Source organism: Trachurus trachurus (genome assembly GCF_905171665.1).
Source record: "Trachurus trachurus genome assembly, chromosome: 19".
In the NCBI taxonomy this organism is placed as follows: Eukaryota; Metazoa; Chordata; class Actinopteri; order Carangiformes; family Carangidae; genus Trachurus; species Trachurus trachurus.
This window is the reverse complement of record NC_139913.1, coordinates 24246048-24263338: the sequence shown is the minus strand read 5'-3', so window position 1 is coordinate 24263338 and position 17291 is coordinate 24246048. Positions and strand designations below refer to the sequence as shown.

Sequence of the window (17291 nt, the reverse complement as noted above, 5' to 3'; positions counted from 1 at the left end):
GCTGACCCCAGACCAGCTCCTCTCCACCCACTCCCTCAGCTTGCAGCCATCTACAGAAGGGAACGTGTTCTGTGGGTGGTGCCGTCCTACAAGTTCCTCCAGCTCGTCTTTAAAGTTAAACTGACTGAGCAACGGAAGGGAAGAACAGAGCAGAGTGTTCTCACAGAGGTTCAAAAACATTTTGTGCGTGCTGCATAACTGCTCGGCATCACAACACAGTGGGTTTCAACCGTGTGCATTTGAGGCAGCAAGGTGGAGGATGAGCACAATGAGCTGGAAACAAAAGCTCTGTTGAGACAGGTGCAGAGGGGAGGATGAAACACAAGTCCATTTTGGTCAGTGCCTTGCACAGCATCTCTATGATAAACCGAAGCACCGCTCTAGTATCTTTAAACCAGCGTGTCAACTCCCGGAGCTGAAGGTGTGTGGAGAAGCAGTGCAAAGACTTTTACAGTATTTTCTGACATCATTGTTAAACAGTGATTTCTGCAGCAATGCTTCAAGTCAAATCCAACTAAGAGAATAAGTTAGAGACCTTTATTATCTTTTTTTCAGCAGGCACCTGCAGCGTCTCTACACTGTCTGTATTTTCCATCCCTGAACTCCTGAATCTTGACTTCTTTGTGCACCAGCTCTGGCATATGCAGCATGTGTTAGATATTTCTTTATGTGTTCCATCTGCCATCTCAAATGCCTATACATATTTGCACATCTGGTAACATTCCTGTGCATATGCTCCCTCCATCTGCAACTCTGAGAGAGTAAAGCGGTGCGGATGGCATACAGTACAATCCCACACTTCAATATAAATGCACAGATTTTGCAAACGGTTCAGTCGTGTATGATCGTGTGCCTCCTTTCAAAACACATTCTAAAGGCAAAAAGGGGGAAAGAGAAATGGGAATGTAATTGCATAGTTAAACGCCTCTCACCTCATCTGAGATCTGAATCAACACGTTTGTGGGAGCAACACTCTGTCTAAATAAAAAGTAATGAGAGTATGCACCCACAAGACTCTCTCCACTGAAACAAGACATGCACTAACGTGAAGGAATAGGGGCCCACAGGCTGGGAAGACTAGACACAGAAAGTCAATCCCCAGATGCTGGAAGCATGAGTGGTGGTAACTAACTATTCTAGTCTTACTCCAAGAAGAAACTGAGTCACCCTCAGGAGTGATGCAAAGCTATGGGTGAGCATACTGCATGAATTTTGCATGGGGAAAGAGAACGAGTCGGGCCACAGACCAGAGCACAGTGTACCTAAAAAAAAAAAAACACCCTTTAATGTGCCACAAGGCTGTGTTCTGTTACACCACAGTCAATTTTATAAAATTCTGAGGTTGTAAGACACTGTGTCTTCTTTCCAAGAGTCAATACTGCACCAATTTCTAAACACCAAAAGTATATTTTCAAAGTGTGTTGACAGAGATACCAAAAAGCAAAAGAGAGAGCTTCAAAAGCAGAAAGACTATGTTTGAGAGCAGTTTGTGGAATAAAAATATCAGAAACATCAACCAAAAAGATTTACAGCGACACTGCAAGTCTGTAAAGAGGAAACAGTGCATACATTCTTTGACACGTGTTAAGTTAAACGCATCTTGATATAATAACACTCTGGGTTTTTCCAGATACAGCCTTCCTTGGTCTGGTGTGACTAGTGGCTTGTTGTGGCTAATTTCAGTCAAATCCAGCTGATTGTGTTGGAAATAAGCGTTAGTATCTATTAACCATTGTTTATTCCCATTTGTTTCAATAATTGCTACATACTGGAGGCTTGCAACATGTATTCAGTAAAGTGGGTGTCTTCTCTCCTTATTGAATTGAAAAAATATGTGGACTTCATATGGATGAAAGTGCTATGTGTTTCATCAAGTTCTGTTTTTTATTATAATAAAAAAAAACTGAAGACACGGTGCAGAAAACAGCAGAAGACTGTTATCCACATGTTCAGCAGGTGTTGTGACAGCGGTGGGGACGATATTAAAGTGTCTTTAGGTATCTCCATGATTAATATAACAAACAGGCTAGTGCAGCTAGGAAATTAATAATGTTGTCAACAGTTACAAACTCCATGCTAATGTGAATACCTGTGGATAATTCTAAAACAAATGATTAACATTTTGATATCAGACAGAGCCAAAATTGTGTTTACCACTAGAAGCTGTCACGTCTTGGTTCACCGAGTTGACACACTGCTCAGGTTTAGTATTAACTCAGAATGTCTGCTGGTGTTCTGTGACCCTGTTCTTGTTGAAGAATGATCAAATATCCCATTATTCACAGTTCAGGACCTGTGATTTCATGATAATCAAAGTAGGACTAACGCAGCTCTGACTGAATTATGTGGTTGATTGTCAACTGATTGGTGGATTCTTCTATTATTTTGTCAGGCTCATGCATTTTCCTGCTGCCTGTCCTTGAAATGAAGTCCCCATGCTTTATGTTTGTCCAAGGCTTTCGCAAGTGGCATAAAAACAAGGCAAAAGTGTGATCGGAGGGAATGAGTGAAACTGGTTGCGCCATGCTGGTTCACCATCGTCTGCCCCAGTCCCCTGGCACAGATAGTGTCCTCCAGGAAAGTTTGCCACATCAATTGTTCCAGAAAGCGCAGCACTCTCCACCCGCGGGGCCCGCATACGAGAGGGTGGCCAAAAATGATCCAGTTTTCTTGCACAACTAGTGAACAGCAGTAACAGCTCCCTCTGGGAGTCAGGGTGTAAAGGAGAGAGAGAGAGAGTGGCTTATCAGGCATGAGAACCGTGAACCAGCTCTAAGTCACATGCAATTGCTTTAATGATGCACAATCAGACAGAGAGAAGGCAGGACAGGAAGTGCTGCAGCTGGAATAACAGAATTATCTCCTGACGTAGTGTTTCACAGGGGGGTTCTGGTTCTCGGAGCATTGGTGGTGGCTGCTACCACAGCTCTGTCTGGGGCCTGTTGTAAGATAATGGTGTTCATTTTGATAAGAATAAAGGGGAAGAATTGGGGTGGCAGGGTGGTGGAGGGGAGGGGGGGTACTTTAGGAACCCATTAATGTAATCTTGTGTTGGATTAATTCTTGAGTGCAGCGGGAGTGCTGTAAGGGCCAGTGCGAAGTTTATTCACAAAGCGTCCCCGTCTAATCTCCAGTTTAAAATGTAAAGTGTAATTAAAGACACTCTGCCGCAGACACTAAGCCTGATGATTTGCTTCTTACTCTATCAGAAATTGTTTTTGTGATCTGCTCGTTTGGAAGTCATTGACTTTGCAACGTGGGTTTAGAAACGGGCTCTGTAAATAAAGATTATTATCACTATTATTATTATGGGGTTGCATTAGTGAGACAACATCCTCAGCCTGACTGGGAACTCAAGTAACCTGAGTAGAGACTTGGTGCTATTCCATATATAGTATCAGCAGCATTATACATTATACTCTGAGCTTTCTCCTGTGTTGACTCACATAATCACTTACAGTACACCTCAACACTGTGTTTTTGTTTTGGTTCATCATATAACAAAAGGATCCAAGCTAAGCTATAATAAAGAATATTCCGTTTAAGGGTGCACTACACAACATGAGTATAATAATGAAGCTACATCCCAAAGCCACAATTATAGTGTTTTACCACTTACTCTATGTGCTGCTTATCTTCTTGTATTTTTTTCTCTGCAGGGCTGTGGTTCTCATGGATCGTCTATCAAGGGCGGCAGCGTGGCAGCAGGCACATCAACCGTAGCCCCGCCTATTCTCAGCAGAGCGCTGTCTAAAGGGAAACGCTTCAGGTAAAAATGTGGCATCCTCTTATTCCAAGCCTGTCTTTCATATAAGCAGCGTCTTTCTCTCTGTCAGCCAATATAGTCCGATACAGGAGGCAGCCAAGGGAGACATCTAATCACCCTGCAATATGTTGGAAAATACAGACCTTGAAGTAAAAAACAGATCATTTGTAAACATTTTCAGACAGATTTATGGTGATTATAACCAGCGTTAATATATATTTTGTATACACTGCCAAGCACCAAAAGCTTTGCCTCTGTGCATACCCTTAATCAGATTCAGGCCTTTTATAGGAGGATTATTGGTTTGGCTAACTCCATAGAATGAAAATTAGATCCTCTCCCAATGGTTGGAAAAAGTAGATGTCTTTATTTATGTCGTGTCCAGTAAATTGTGCAAAGTGATTAAATGTGTACTCAGGCAGATTCTGAAATGACTACTTGCACACTGATAGGGAAGAGCATACAGAGGAGGGGGAGCAGACCTCCTGTGAGGAGAAGCTAATTTTAATGTGCAGAGTTAAACATTGATTCAACCAAATGCCTTTCATGCCATCCTTCAAATGACAGAAGATTCAACAAAATTAACAACACTGTGCTACAAGGGATCGCAGAGGCAGTTGTGCTTTGTGATCACAGCAGTCGGTATCAAAAGCCATAGCCATTCCCAAATCCTCAGAAGAACATAGGGATGCGTCTATGGAGTGTGCTACGCTGGAATCCTTACAGAGAGGCTTCATTTGCCTTGATGATATGGGTGCAGGACACTGTGACAATTAATGACATTCAGCCACACAACGTGAAAGAACTAATCTCACAAAAACTTTATTTCTCTTTGCGCCTTCTACATTCGGCAAATCACTAGCAAAGTGTTTGATTGCTGGTAAATCTTCATTTCACCTGATTGTGATTGTGTAGAGCAGAGCTGGGAGGAACTCTAGATCAAAGTGTCATAAATGCAAGAGAACAGCCTAATGCATAAGGCTCCAAATACTCATTTCAGCTTTAATTACATTGTGCAATAGACAAGCCTTAAAGGGATAGTAGCATTTTTTTAAAAGTGGGGTTGTATGATCTACAAATAGCCCCTAAGTACTTCAATTGCAGTAGAAGACTCTCTGCACTCCTCCCGTTAGCAACGCCAGCCCATAGCCCTGCCCATAGATTTACAACATAGTACATTGTTGTGAATGGACCCAAAGAAACGGCCTATTTTCGGTTTTACCTGAAAAAAGAGGTTTTACCTGAAAAAAAAATACACAGTTCCATTGTTCGCTATAATATACTTTTTTCCAGCCCTTCAAAGTGCAGGAAAAACGCAGTTTTAACCATCTGTGTTAACCAACTCACGTATCCCTCCGCCCAGGGTTAGCGCCCGCCGATCAGCTGTTGGTTAGCTCCAAATAAAAACTGTGTTTTTCCTGCACTTTGAAGGGCTGGAAAAAATTATATTATAGCGAACAATGGAACTGTGCATTTTTTTTCAGGTAAAACCTCTTTTAGGCCGTGAAAATAGGCCGTTTCTTTGGGTCTGTTCACAACAATGTATGTTGTAAATCTCTGGGCAGGGCTATGGGCTGGCGTTGCTAACGGGAGGAGTGCAGAGAGTTTTCTACTGCAATTAAAGTACTTAGGGGCTATTTGTAGATCATACAACCCCACTTTAAAACAATTATACTATCCCTTTATGCGTAACGCCATGAGAACATATAGCGCAGGATGTACAGTGATTAGAGGGAGCTGTGTTTGGGGACATAATGGAGGTTGTGTGTTCATACAGAGGGAGTTTTAGATGCCTAGATGACTACGTTGACAACTTCAGTGAAAACCCAGCGGAGGTGCCAGTTGTTCTCTGTTTTAATGGACCAGAACTGTGTCACAGAGGAAAGTTAGGTTTTTTTTTTTTTTTAAAGGTTGTCATGTGTGGCCACAGGGATGTTGCCAACCTGTCCTGGCTTTTTTATTCTCCACGGTGTCATGCAGGTGCTTCATGGAGGGCGGCTGACAGTCAATCATCAGTTCAGCGTGTTCTCAGAGTCGGAGGAGGCAGGGGAGAACTAGACTGTGATGGATGATGTCGAGATGCTTTCAGCTATTGACCTGAGAAACTAGCCCACATTGTGAGCTATCAGGAGAAATGCCCCATAAAAACATGTCAATATGGCCCATCAATATTGCTGCAAAAGGTTACCTGTGCATCATCGGCTTTATCACGGCGTATGACCATGTGCAGATTGATTCACCTGCTTGAATGCAGACTATATCTGTTGAAGTGCAATTTCTGTTCAGGATGGTGAAGACATCACATAAATCACTGAAAATATAGACTTCACAGCACAGACACACACGTAGCCTAATGTATACTCAACAAGAGGAACAGTCTGCTCTTTTTATTTATTTTTTTTTATTTAACCTTTATTTATCCAGGAAGGATCCATTGAGATTTGACATTACAAAACAAACAATCAACAACAACAAGCGAGAAAATACATAGCAAGAGCAAGGTAGCAGACAATGATCATTTATACAATAAAAATTTTACAATAAAAGAGACCCCAAAAGTGCAATACAATTTGAAAGCTAAGAGTCACAGGTGCAACTGGTGACTAATAGTTCAGAGAGAGATTTTTTAAAGCTAGAAAGGGATGAGAGATCCCATCCTCATCCTGACTTGCAGCTCATTCCAAGACCAATGCCCAAAGTAGGACAGGGTCCTCATCCCTAACTCTGTCCTCATTAAGGGAACCTTAAATCGCAACCAGCTACATGTGTAATTTGAACAGCAGTAAACTTTGAGCAGCGGTATGGAGGCAGTTTGCCTAAAATAGCCTTATGTATTAGAATATACCAGTGCTGTAACCTCCGGGTGTTAAGGGAGGAAAAACCAGCGAGTGTGCATAGAGTGCAATGGTGAGTCCTGAACTCTGAATATTGCTTTGAGATAAATGCTAAATTTAGCATCCTATCATGCTCACATGCTAATGTGTGTCATGTTTACCACATTCACCATCTTTGTATAATGTCTTAGCATGCAAACCTTTGCTAATTAGCCCTAAACACATACAGTACAGGCTGCTCGGAATATGACCAGTGTTTAGACTTGATGATGCCCAGTGGCAGACTGGGACAATAATTCAAGCTGAGACTCTGACTTCATTCCAGACAGCCCTTTGCACGCAGAAATTGTAGGCTCAGTATAAGGCTTGTTGATTTAACAATTATACATTTTGCCACCATGCTAATTAAGGAGGAGAGTTATCAGAATTATTATCAATTATTCCGATTTTTTATAACATGAACTATATTTGGTGTCATTCATATCTGATCTTATCATTGTGTTGCAGTAAAGCTGTATCTGTGGCAAGGGCTTTTTGTTTTGTCTCCCTCCGTGCTCCATCTTTCATACATTTCCTATTGTGACCTCCCATTTCCTGCAACTGGATGTAAACACATGGCTGCATTAGCATATTTAAAACATTAGAGCTTTGATATTTTTGATTACTGTGCATCACCAAGAGGCGTGAGCACATTGCTGCCAGATAAGAGGATAAATGTATTCTTACTTTCTGTATTTTCATGGGTGAAGTTGACTGTTCAAGGCCAGATAAACTATTAAGCCACTAGGAAATATACTGGTGCTCCTGATATGTGACAATGGTGCCAAACAAAAACATGGATCACCAAAATTACAAGGCAGGTGACTGAGGTGGACTTGAACAAGATATCCTCCCAATCCATCCAACAGCTACAGAGATACTTTAGAGGATCAGGGGGATTGTCAAAGTCAGTATGATGTATCATCTGGGGACTGTGAATATCTGAAGAAAATGCCATGGCAACAGTCAAGCTGACAGACTGACCTGGCCATCCATAGAGCCATATGGTTAATATGGCTTAAAACAATTCAATTGCTGCATTTACACTTTAAATAGTCAGAGTCACACCTGACCTGTGTTGCGTAGCCGGGGAAAATGAACAAATCATTCACTTAGCACAGATCATTTACAGTTTCACTACATCCTAAAGGAGCTGACCAGCACTCAGCTCACACACACACACACTATTTCCTACGGATGCTTTGCCAGCAAAATGAGACGGAAATAACACCTTCTGAGTCAATATGTAATCATCACACTGCCACTGGTCAATCATTGTTTTCATTTGTACTATTGTGGAATTTGATCAATCACTAAGAGTCCTTTGTCACAATTGGAGGGAAATATGTGGAAATTGTGGTCTGATCAATAATGCTGTCAGTGAGCATGAGCGCTTCCACATACCGTTACATATCACCGCCCCTCTTCCTCTCTCTCTCTTTCCACCATGTCCAAAAAAATGCATGAAAAGAGAGGAACTGATTAAAACATGTGCAGGATTACACTCCTGGCCACTCTTACCCATTCAGCATCAGGAGGCTCTACATTTGTACATTTTTGGTGAATTGTAGAGATAAGCAGCTGCTGTTCAGTTGGGTTTTTTTTTTTTAAGACATTAACATTTAACATTCATTAGTCACAATAGCCTGGTGAGTTTGTCCACAGAAACAGACTTTAATTTTTCCAGCTTTTGCTTAATCTTAATTGAAATATCAGCATGCTAATAGGCAACAAAATTGACATAATTCCGCTTTATTCATATCAACTTTTCACAACATCAGTCGATTCAAAAGCTAATGCTGGCAAAGACTAGAGCCCACATTAGCCATGCTTATTGTTGCACAGCCACGGCCATTTTGAAATGATTACAGCTGAATTTTTTATTATTATTTTATTTTATTTACACAGTGTTCCATTCAGCTATCAATTAATAAGCACACATCCACAGGACTGTTTAGTTGACTGCCTATGTGACTGGGAGTTCAGTTTAAGGACAAGCTGGGAAAGTTTGAACAGAATGATCACTATTTAAACACCAAGAAGACGTCAGTCCACACACTCCAACCAAGAGCTAGAGGCAAGCTGTGAGAATGGCTTGTCAGCGTCAGTGATTTGTGTTAGTGTGTTACAATACAAACACATTTTTCCACCCAGCAGTCAATAAGTAGTTTTTGTGGTCCAGTTTGACTCGACACAATCAAGTGACCGACTGCTCAGAGGAGAAACAGAAGCAGGGACACATGAAGAATGGTTTCAAATACATCTAATAACAAATAATTCAGGGCTGTGTTTCACGCATGCCGTTTGAGCTGTTTGTTCTTGTGCCATATACTTGCACATCAGCTTGTTGTATAGTGCAATATAACTTTGATTCACATTTGATGTCATTGCTTTATTGCAGCAGATGCGCAGGGATCTGCTTTGAAATCGACCACCTACTGGCCACAGAACAATTTAAAAACAGTCTTCCCAGGGAGAGAGAGCACGGTCTCTAAAGATCTGCTCTGATCGTTAACTGCAGCGGGGTGTGGATACACGCTGGTCATTTCATGGTCATGGCCGTATGAAATATTGTTTTCAAACATATCGTTAAACACAAACCTAGTCCATCTTTAAGTCCACAACCAGAGAACTTTTTAACATTTGGTGTTTTACATAATGCTAGTCTGGTGTCAGCCGGTCAGCCCAGCACTCTGCTCCACATCTTGACAGCTGTTGTATGGATTGCTATGAAATTTGCTGCACATATTCAAGGTCCCTAGAGGGTAAATCCTAATGACTTTAGTGATCTGAATTTTTCTCTAACATCACTCCTGCTTATTCAGGGAAATATCTCTCAATGTAAAAAAAAAAAAAAAAAAGATGAAGAAGAAGAAGAAAAAAAGAAGCTAATTTTCTCTAAGCGGACTCTGAATTAGCTCCCTGAGATGGATGGGTACAAAAAAAATCTTGACTTTGGTGATCCCCTGACTTTTAATCCAGCATTATCATCAGCACAGAATGTATAAGTAAGTGGCTAAGTACAGGCTCACAGAGCTGCCAGCATGGCTGCAGTCTCAGACTTGTTCTACAACAGCTCCATTGAGCCATAACAAATGATTTAATGTTTATGTAAATTGCATTGCTTACTGGTAAATTACTATTCTTATACTCATCTATCTGATACCCCAGTCTGCAACTTAAGACTTCAATACCCAAATTAATTAATGCACAGAGTCAACTCAATGTGGAATATTCTGTTTTTTTCTTCCTCTAAAACATCAAACAGAAAGGTCAGTTCATCTCAGTCCATTTTACATCAATGAACACAGAAGATGATACAAATTTGATGCAATAAATGAATTAGTGGGCACTGTGTGATGTGATGCAGCTTTTGTGAAATAGTGTGTTAAATGAGTGATATTTACCTCTCCCTCTCCCCCCGCTCGTTATTTGTTTCTCCTCTGGTTTGCAGAAGCAGCTCCCTCTCACTCAGTCCTGCCCAACAACGCAGAGAGACTAATTACTTCAGGACTCCGCCCATCTCCAGAGGGAAACACAAGATATCGACCAATCTCATCGATGGATCTAGAGTGGCTGGACATGTCTACAAACATTTGCAGGAAGACGAGTCAACAGACATGGAGTCCATAAGAAGGTGAAACCTCTTCTGGTGTTTTGTTAGTTTTCTCATGTTTGCTCAGCCCTCAAAGAGGAAATTCTGTCTGCTTCTCTCCACACCGAGGTCAAACAGCCGGTTCAGCGATGCGGACCCCCGGACTAACTGAGGTTAAGTTGGAGTGGCAGAAGATAATTTTGTGAGAAATGAGTTTATGGCTGAAATGCTCTCAGTTCAAATCTGTGAACTAGTTTATGAAATCTGATCCAGGGAAATAAATGAAATCTGCTGTGCCCTCCTTCAACTGGGACTGTCACAATTAATTTGGAGGAGGCACTTGATCCCAACCGCTCAACAGTATCATGGTGCTGGGGAAGTCCAAGATATGAGTCTGTGTGTTATCCTCCCCTCGCTTGCCACCAGGCTGCTGCTGTGAATGGGAATCTGTTTTATCTGCATGGTTTCATCGTGGTTAAAAATACAACAACTGTGCCTAAGCTAATTAACAGCTGATACACGAGTTAACACGAATTTCGAGATCTCCTGAATGGTGTGATTTTGGCTAATGCTTGAGCATTACGTGAAAGCTTCATGGTCCACATATCAAAGAAATAATTTAATTTTCTGTCGTTTACAAGCTGAAAGTGGAGCCATACTGGGTGACTGCAGCCCACTAGAACAAGACTACAAATTGCAAAGGATTAATTTCAGGCGTTTACACTTCTTGAATTCTCCTCTTGCTCATCCTGGTGTCAAGTAAGGACAGCAAGTTGCCCCCATTTCCATGGCTATCAGAAGTGAAGCACAGCTACTGGCGCTGATTCAGGGAGCTTAAAAAGCAGGAAGGACTCCTGGCAGAGCCACCTCTCACCAGTTGGCTATCTGAAGCCTGAAAAAACTCACATTTTACAAGTACAGTCTGATGATCCTCACTGGCATGGGTTTAAAAAAGGTAACCTGATGAGAAATCCTCTCCGACACGTTTGTTGTCAATAGAAGATGTGTGTTTTTCCTCTCTTTCCTCTGGTCTCCTCGAGAAGGGAACAGATTACGTCCATGTAGAGACAAAGTTTCACACACCAGTTGAAACTTTTCTCCAAGTTTAAGAGATTATAAATAAGATTGATTGTTGTGTAACAGCTACCAAAGCTGGGAAATATCTTATCTTACACTCTTCATTGAGGTGCTTGTTTCCCACAGTAGAATAATGCAGAAAGTCAAGCAGCTCCACTGACATTTCCTCTTAAACAAGTGACGCCGAAAACACGGAATAATTTTAGGTTTATTTACAGATGCAGAGGAGAACGTCTTAAAGCCTGAGCAAGGCAGACCTATTTAGCATATTACTCAGAAACAGCCTAATTTGCTGTCTGTGTGTGCAAACTTGAGTGATGGCACTGTTATCAGAAACGTCTGTCATTGAAGCAGTCGCCGCACCCCCGTGCATTGCACACACTTAAAAGTGCCTCGCAATGTTCCTATTAGCATGCCAACCTGCCTGCGTGTTACAGTGACTTGTAAGATACACTGCATGCTGCCAAACTCTTTATGTGACCTATTTCCATAATTTACATTTTTAAACAAAGCTCCATGGAGCTCAGCAGTTCTTTTCCAGTGGTTGTGCGGAGAGATCCGGCAGGACCACAACAGTCTCCCCTTCGCCACACACACACACATATGTGCACAAGCACACACACGGGGAACAAGAAACAAACTAACTAATAAAGAAACTAATGAGGTTTCTTTTTTAAAGTCACAAAGGTAAAATCTGTAAGCTATAGGCAATTAACTCTAACACAGCTTTTTCAAGTGTTTAGGAGAGGAGCTAGAATGAGAGGGATTCTCACCTTCCTGGGAATAAGCTTCACATTTGTGCAGTTGAACAGTTTAGATGTGATTAGCCATTGATGATTCCCCCTCGCAGATCTGTCAGCAGAATGTGGCGTCCACTGGCCTTCAGGAGGTTGAAATGACCTATTTCTCAACTTACCAGCCATGTAACACCAAGCTACCAAGCTTATACAGCCTCCTCCTCCTCCTCCTCCTCCTCCTCCTCTTCCTCCTCCTCCAGCCCCCACCTCTACACTGTTGCCATGGATACACCCTCTCCTCTCTGGAAATGAGAAACGGGAGGTGGAAAGGAGAGTGAGAGAACGCGAGTCGGAAAGTGAGGAAAGGAGGAAGATTGTGTCGAGATGATGAGAGTGCAGCGAAGGAAAGATGGAGGCACGGAGTGTAGTGTGGTAGAAAGTGTTTTCGACGGGAATAAGAAAGAAAAAAGGAAAAAGAGGCGAGAGACAGCAAACAAACATGAGAATGCTCTCCATGTTTTCCATTTTGTGACAACAAATCCCCGCAGAATACTGTCAGTTTAATTATCCAGTGTCAAAACATATATTTACCCATCGCAGATAAGGACAGAATTGAAGGCAAATTTGCCACGGGAGTTATTTTTAGATATGTTTTGATCTGCCGGATTTACCTCCAGCTCTCATTCGCCCCTCTAATACTGAGGGAGGAGTGGGAAAGTAATTCAATTATTAAAACTTGGTTATGCTACAAACAGTCTCTGAAAGCCGACAATAACACTGGCTGTCTCCTAAGGCTGCGCCGGGGTGATTCTAAATATGAATTGAGTCTTCAGTAACAATATTAACTCTTGTGCACATCCATTGTATATACACACTTATCCACTTGACTGTGAATAAGTTCTCCAGCTCTGCTGCATTATTTTCACACTGAACACGATGCTTCTCAAGCTCATCACCAAATGTTTTTGAAATATGTGATTGCAGGAGACGCCACGGCGATGCAAACGTAGACGCTGAGATTCTCACACCCACATTCACCCCCAATGTCACATCACAAGCCTGCCAGACGAGGCGCGCGGCAACGCTATATAATGAGTCTTGTTTTTGAGCACAAAAATTAGAACACAAATGCACCAATCCAAGGAGGCAGTATATAATTTTTCCACATGTCCACCCCGTCAGGGTCAAGAATCCTGCAGCTGTGTTGCTGCAGCCTTAAATCTCTAGAAAAGGCAGTCATGAGAGAAGGGATTTCTCAGTTAAACATTCATACAGCAACAATGCAGGCTGCTCATGCTGAGGATTATAAATAATTACACAAAGATTATGAAAGAACAATACCTAAACAATTATTAATCATTCAAAAAATAGTAATATTATTGGTGCAAAATGGTTTTTTTGAGGAATTGAGGCGAAATGGTGAAAAGCTAAAGAGGATGGAGGCTTTATCTCCATATTCTGTTATTACTCATGCTTTTTTATTCCTCTTAGGAGATGAGTGTCTAGGACGAAAAGGTCACAATATAAATCACTCTCTCTCTCATTCTCACCCTGCCGTTTCTATTCTTTCCTCTGCCTAAAGGTGTGATTCTGCTAGCGGCCGGGTCGGCGCCCTCCTCAGCAGGACCTCGCTCACTCACTTTGCGGCCAGAAAAGGATGGACCGAGGTCCCCTGCACCCGCCTGGATAAGGGAACAACCTTCCTTCCGGCCTCTCTGCGCACCCGCTCCGTTCCCATCATCCCCTCGCTCCAAGCCAGCGACCTGGAAGCGCCACACGTGGACACGGGCGAGCGGAAGCAGGGAGCGCTCCTCAAGTGGCACCCTGCGCTGGCTGGAAAGGCACCGGTGCCCATTAGCAATTCTCCATCTCCCCGATGTGAGACTGCAGTGCTGGCGCCTGGTGGTGTTATGCCCGGCAGTGTTAGACCTCCCTCTGCCACCTCCACCGCTCCGCCGGGGACAGAGAAGAATCCCTGCTCCGCACAAACACCCTGCTCCGTTGAAATTACAGTGGAACTCGCGCAGGAATTAAAACAGAAAAGCCTTTCCAGCTCCGTGAAAATGTCTGGGTCTCACAGCGAGATCCACAGCGGTGGCACAAACACTCTCGAGGCTAGAACCGCGCAGGAGTCGGAACGCAGAAGCATCCAATATCCAGCCAGAGTTCAGCACACGGGCGGTGGGACCAGAGGTTTGAAGGCAGCAGGCCAAAGAGAAGCCCAGGGACGGTGCCAAGGTCAGACATCCCTCGTGTACGGAGGCGCAAACTACTCCTTGGCCACCAAAGGACCCAGCTGCAGAGGAACTGGAAACGCTCATGCCAAGCCGTCTGCAAGCTGATTGGATTAACTCTGTAAAGCTTCAAAGACACCGTTCCCAATAACTGTATACCTTTTGCTAGTGGCACAGGATGGTTAGCAGGTGTGACCGTCTGTGTGGCCACACGGACCAATGACAGATGGCCGTCCATTTTGAAGGAACACAAACAGATTGAACTGCGGAGCAAAAAAAAAACAAACTCTGACATGACAAAAGACATGAAGTTATAAACGAACAAGAGACAGACAAACACACATTGTGAATAAATGTGACTCAATTACAAAAACAAAAACCGTGACCTGAGTGGGAGCTTGACTTTAACAGTGTATTGAAAAAATAATGCCACTATTTAAAAGGAGCTTCTACTTAGAAACCAAAATAGTGTGTCATCTCTATGTTGTTTCTCTAATGTAAAGAAATGAAATTATATATGTCATATAATATATGTCATATAGACGTATATATATTTGACATACAGTTGTGACAAAATAAAGACTAAGATAACAGTGTTAATTAAGGGCTTTGTTCATCTCAATCCATCCTCACCACACTGATCTGAAGCAAGTCTCTGCTTGTGTTTGCTAATTGTTGTCAATAATATACAGTGTAAAATAAACAATATAAATACCAAAGATGGTCAAATCACATCAAGCTTAAAATATGACAATATTTGGACAAATGGCTTTATCTCCTTGGCAACAGACACCTGTAGCAGGCACATCCTTCTTCTTCCTTTTTTTCTTTTAGAGTGGATTTAATCATGCTTAGTTATCCCTCCATATCCTGACCCTATAAACAGCCGCACTAATTAAGTATAGCTCATTATTTTTGCTTTAGATATTTACCAGGTGTTTTTTTGTGGTTGATGATCTTCAGGTGTGTGTGTCTGTGTGTGTGTGTGTGTGTCGGCGGGAGGTCCATTGGAATTAATGAGGATAAAGAATGTGAAACAGAAAGGAGGAAGTTCTTCCCTGAAATTATCTTCTCTCCTATTCTCAGATTTAGGCAAAAAAAAAGTTTCCACGTGTGTTTAATAATGGTGGTACCAAATGAGCAGAGGATCATGGGTAAAGGTTTGGTATTGGAGCATGAGCAAGTCAAAAGTCTGAGATGCTGTGAATGATTAGAGCGCTTCGGAAATTTTTCTTGCGGAGGCAGCATGTTCATTATTTCCCATGATGCACTTTACACCATGCCCATAGGCTACAAACACAAAGGAAGAACCACTTTACTGTTCTGAATTACAGCAATGGCCATGAGGTTTGTTGCTGGAAATGAAGCAGAGCCGCACACAAGCAGAGCAAGATTCTTCATTTATGCCTCATTTAAGTCAAATTCACTATATCTGAGTTTCTGCCCTTTCAGGTTTGCGACGCTGCCGCCAAGTTAAGTTGTACAGGACTTACAAATGGGTATTATTAAGATTTCTTCATCACTGCTCTGCAGAATAAAACTATCTGGAGTCTATAAGAAGGTTCTTCTGAAGATTAAAATGAACTTCATTGATCCCCTGAGGGGAAATTGAGCCAAGGCAGCTGCAAAGTAAAGATAAAATTACCATAAATAGAAAATATTTAGGAGTCTAAACACACAGAGAGACTGTTGGCTAGACAGAACTCACCGCATTTCACTGAATTTTCTAATGTTTACGGATTTACATACTGTATTTACCCTGCAGTGCAAGACCACAAAGGCAAGGTTGCAGACCTAGACAAGTGCCAAATTAAAGGAAAAACCTGAACAAATAAGAGGAGAAACTAAATGAATATGGATGCTCTCACATTCACTGCTGATAGCTTTTCCTGATGTGAGTGATATGCATTGTCAACAGGACACCTATGGGGGATTTTGGACTGAATCTCAAGACCTCAAACATTTTTATTTTTTGGAAGAATGGTATTCATCCCTCCAGAAAGCTGTCTGAAGACTGAACATATTCCAAGGAGTACTTAGGATGTCCCAGAGGCTCCTTGCAGCCTGAAACCGCCCTCTCTACACATCACTGTCCAGTCACAGCATCATGATTCAGATGTGAAGGGTGCTAAGCAATCTTAGGCAACCATCAAAATTACTCTGTAATGTTTAATTTGAAAATCCTGCTTCTGCTGTGTCACATTTGACTCTTCTGCTGACTCTGATAATGAAATTAAATATACTTACATGTGGCTTTATCCAGCAGGTCACCACATCCTCACAGTGGCTAGTCCAGAAATCACTAATCCCTTTTCATAGAGAAGAGCCAATAGTGACATCATAAGTCATTGCTCATCCTCCTTTAATAATAAATCCAGATAACTGCCAATTTGAAAGCACTCCCTAAAGTGCAACACCTTTTTAAAAAATCCAGCATTGTACTCCAATGTAAAGCTGAAGATAATGATACTACCATCAGTTCCTGTCGGAGAAGTCTCCTCCCAGTGTGGCACTAATGAGAGGCCATGTGGATTTGAAAAGGAAAGGATTGGTCTTTGATCAGCGCTCATACTGAACACTGGAAACACTCTTTGAAGTACCACTCGAAAGAGTCCCAGTCTCTGTTTGCTGACCGGGTTCTCCAACTTAAAAAAATAAATAAATGAGTAGTCTGAGCTGTGGCACCAGGCGATACGCCCGAGGCTACGTGACTTGGTGAACTGTAGCTGTTACTGTAATCAAGGCTGGAAATGAGAGTGCTGTGAATAAGAAGCAGCTAAGGTTCAGTGAATGGAAATAAATATAACTTTGATACCACGCTTGTATATAAATATATATATACGATGTATATATATCTCGTTTAGGTCTTCATTAAGGATTATATTAGTCACTTTCCAAAAGATGGCATTTTTTCAAGAACATCAAAGGGATTACATTTTTACCAGTGTCAATAAAACATCTTAGCCCACACTTTTTTTGCAAAAGCGTGAAGTCAAAAATTCTTAGTTT

The 17291-nt window shown here is 42.0% G+C and overlaps 1 protein-coding gene across 1 annotated transcript in view; it reads left to right on the top strand.

The window, feature by feature from the left end:
- nrg3b (neuregulin 3b) overlaps window positions 1-14390 on the top strand; it is a gene marked incomplete at both ends in the record, with an annotated part of 187607 nt that extends 173217 nt beyond the window's left edge. Inside the window, 3 exon segments of the mRNA XM_083994729.1 lie at window positions 3660-3769; window positions 10094-10276; window positions 13631-14390. Coding sequence (XP_083850855.1) covers window positions 3660-3769; window positions 10094-10276; window positions 13631-14390 — 1053 coding nt within the window.
- Between the last annotated feature and the right edge of the window lie 2901 nt (window positions 14391-17291).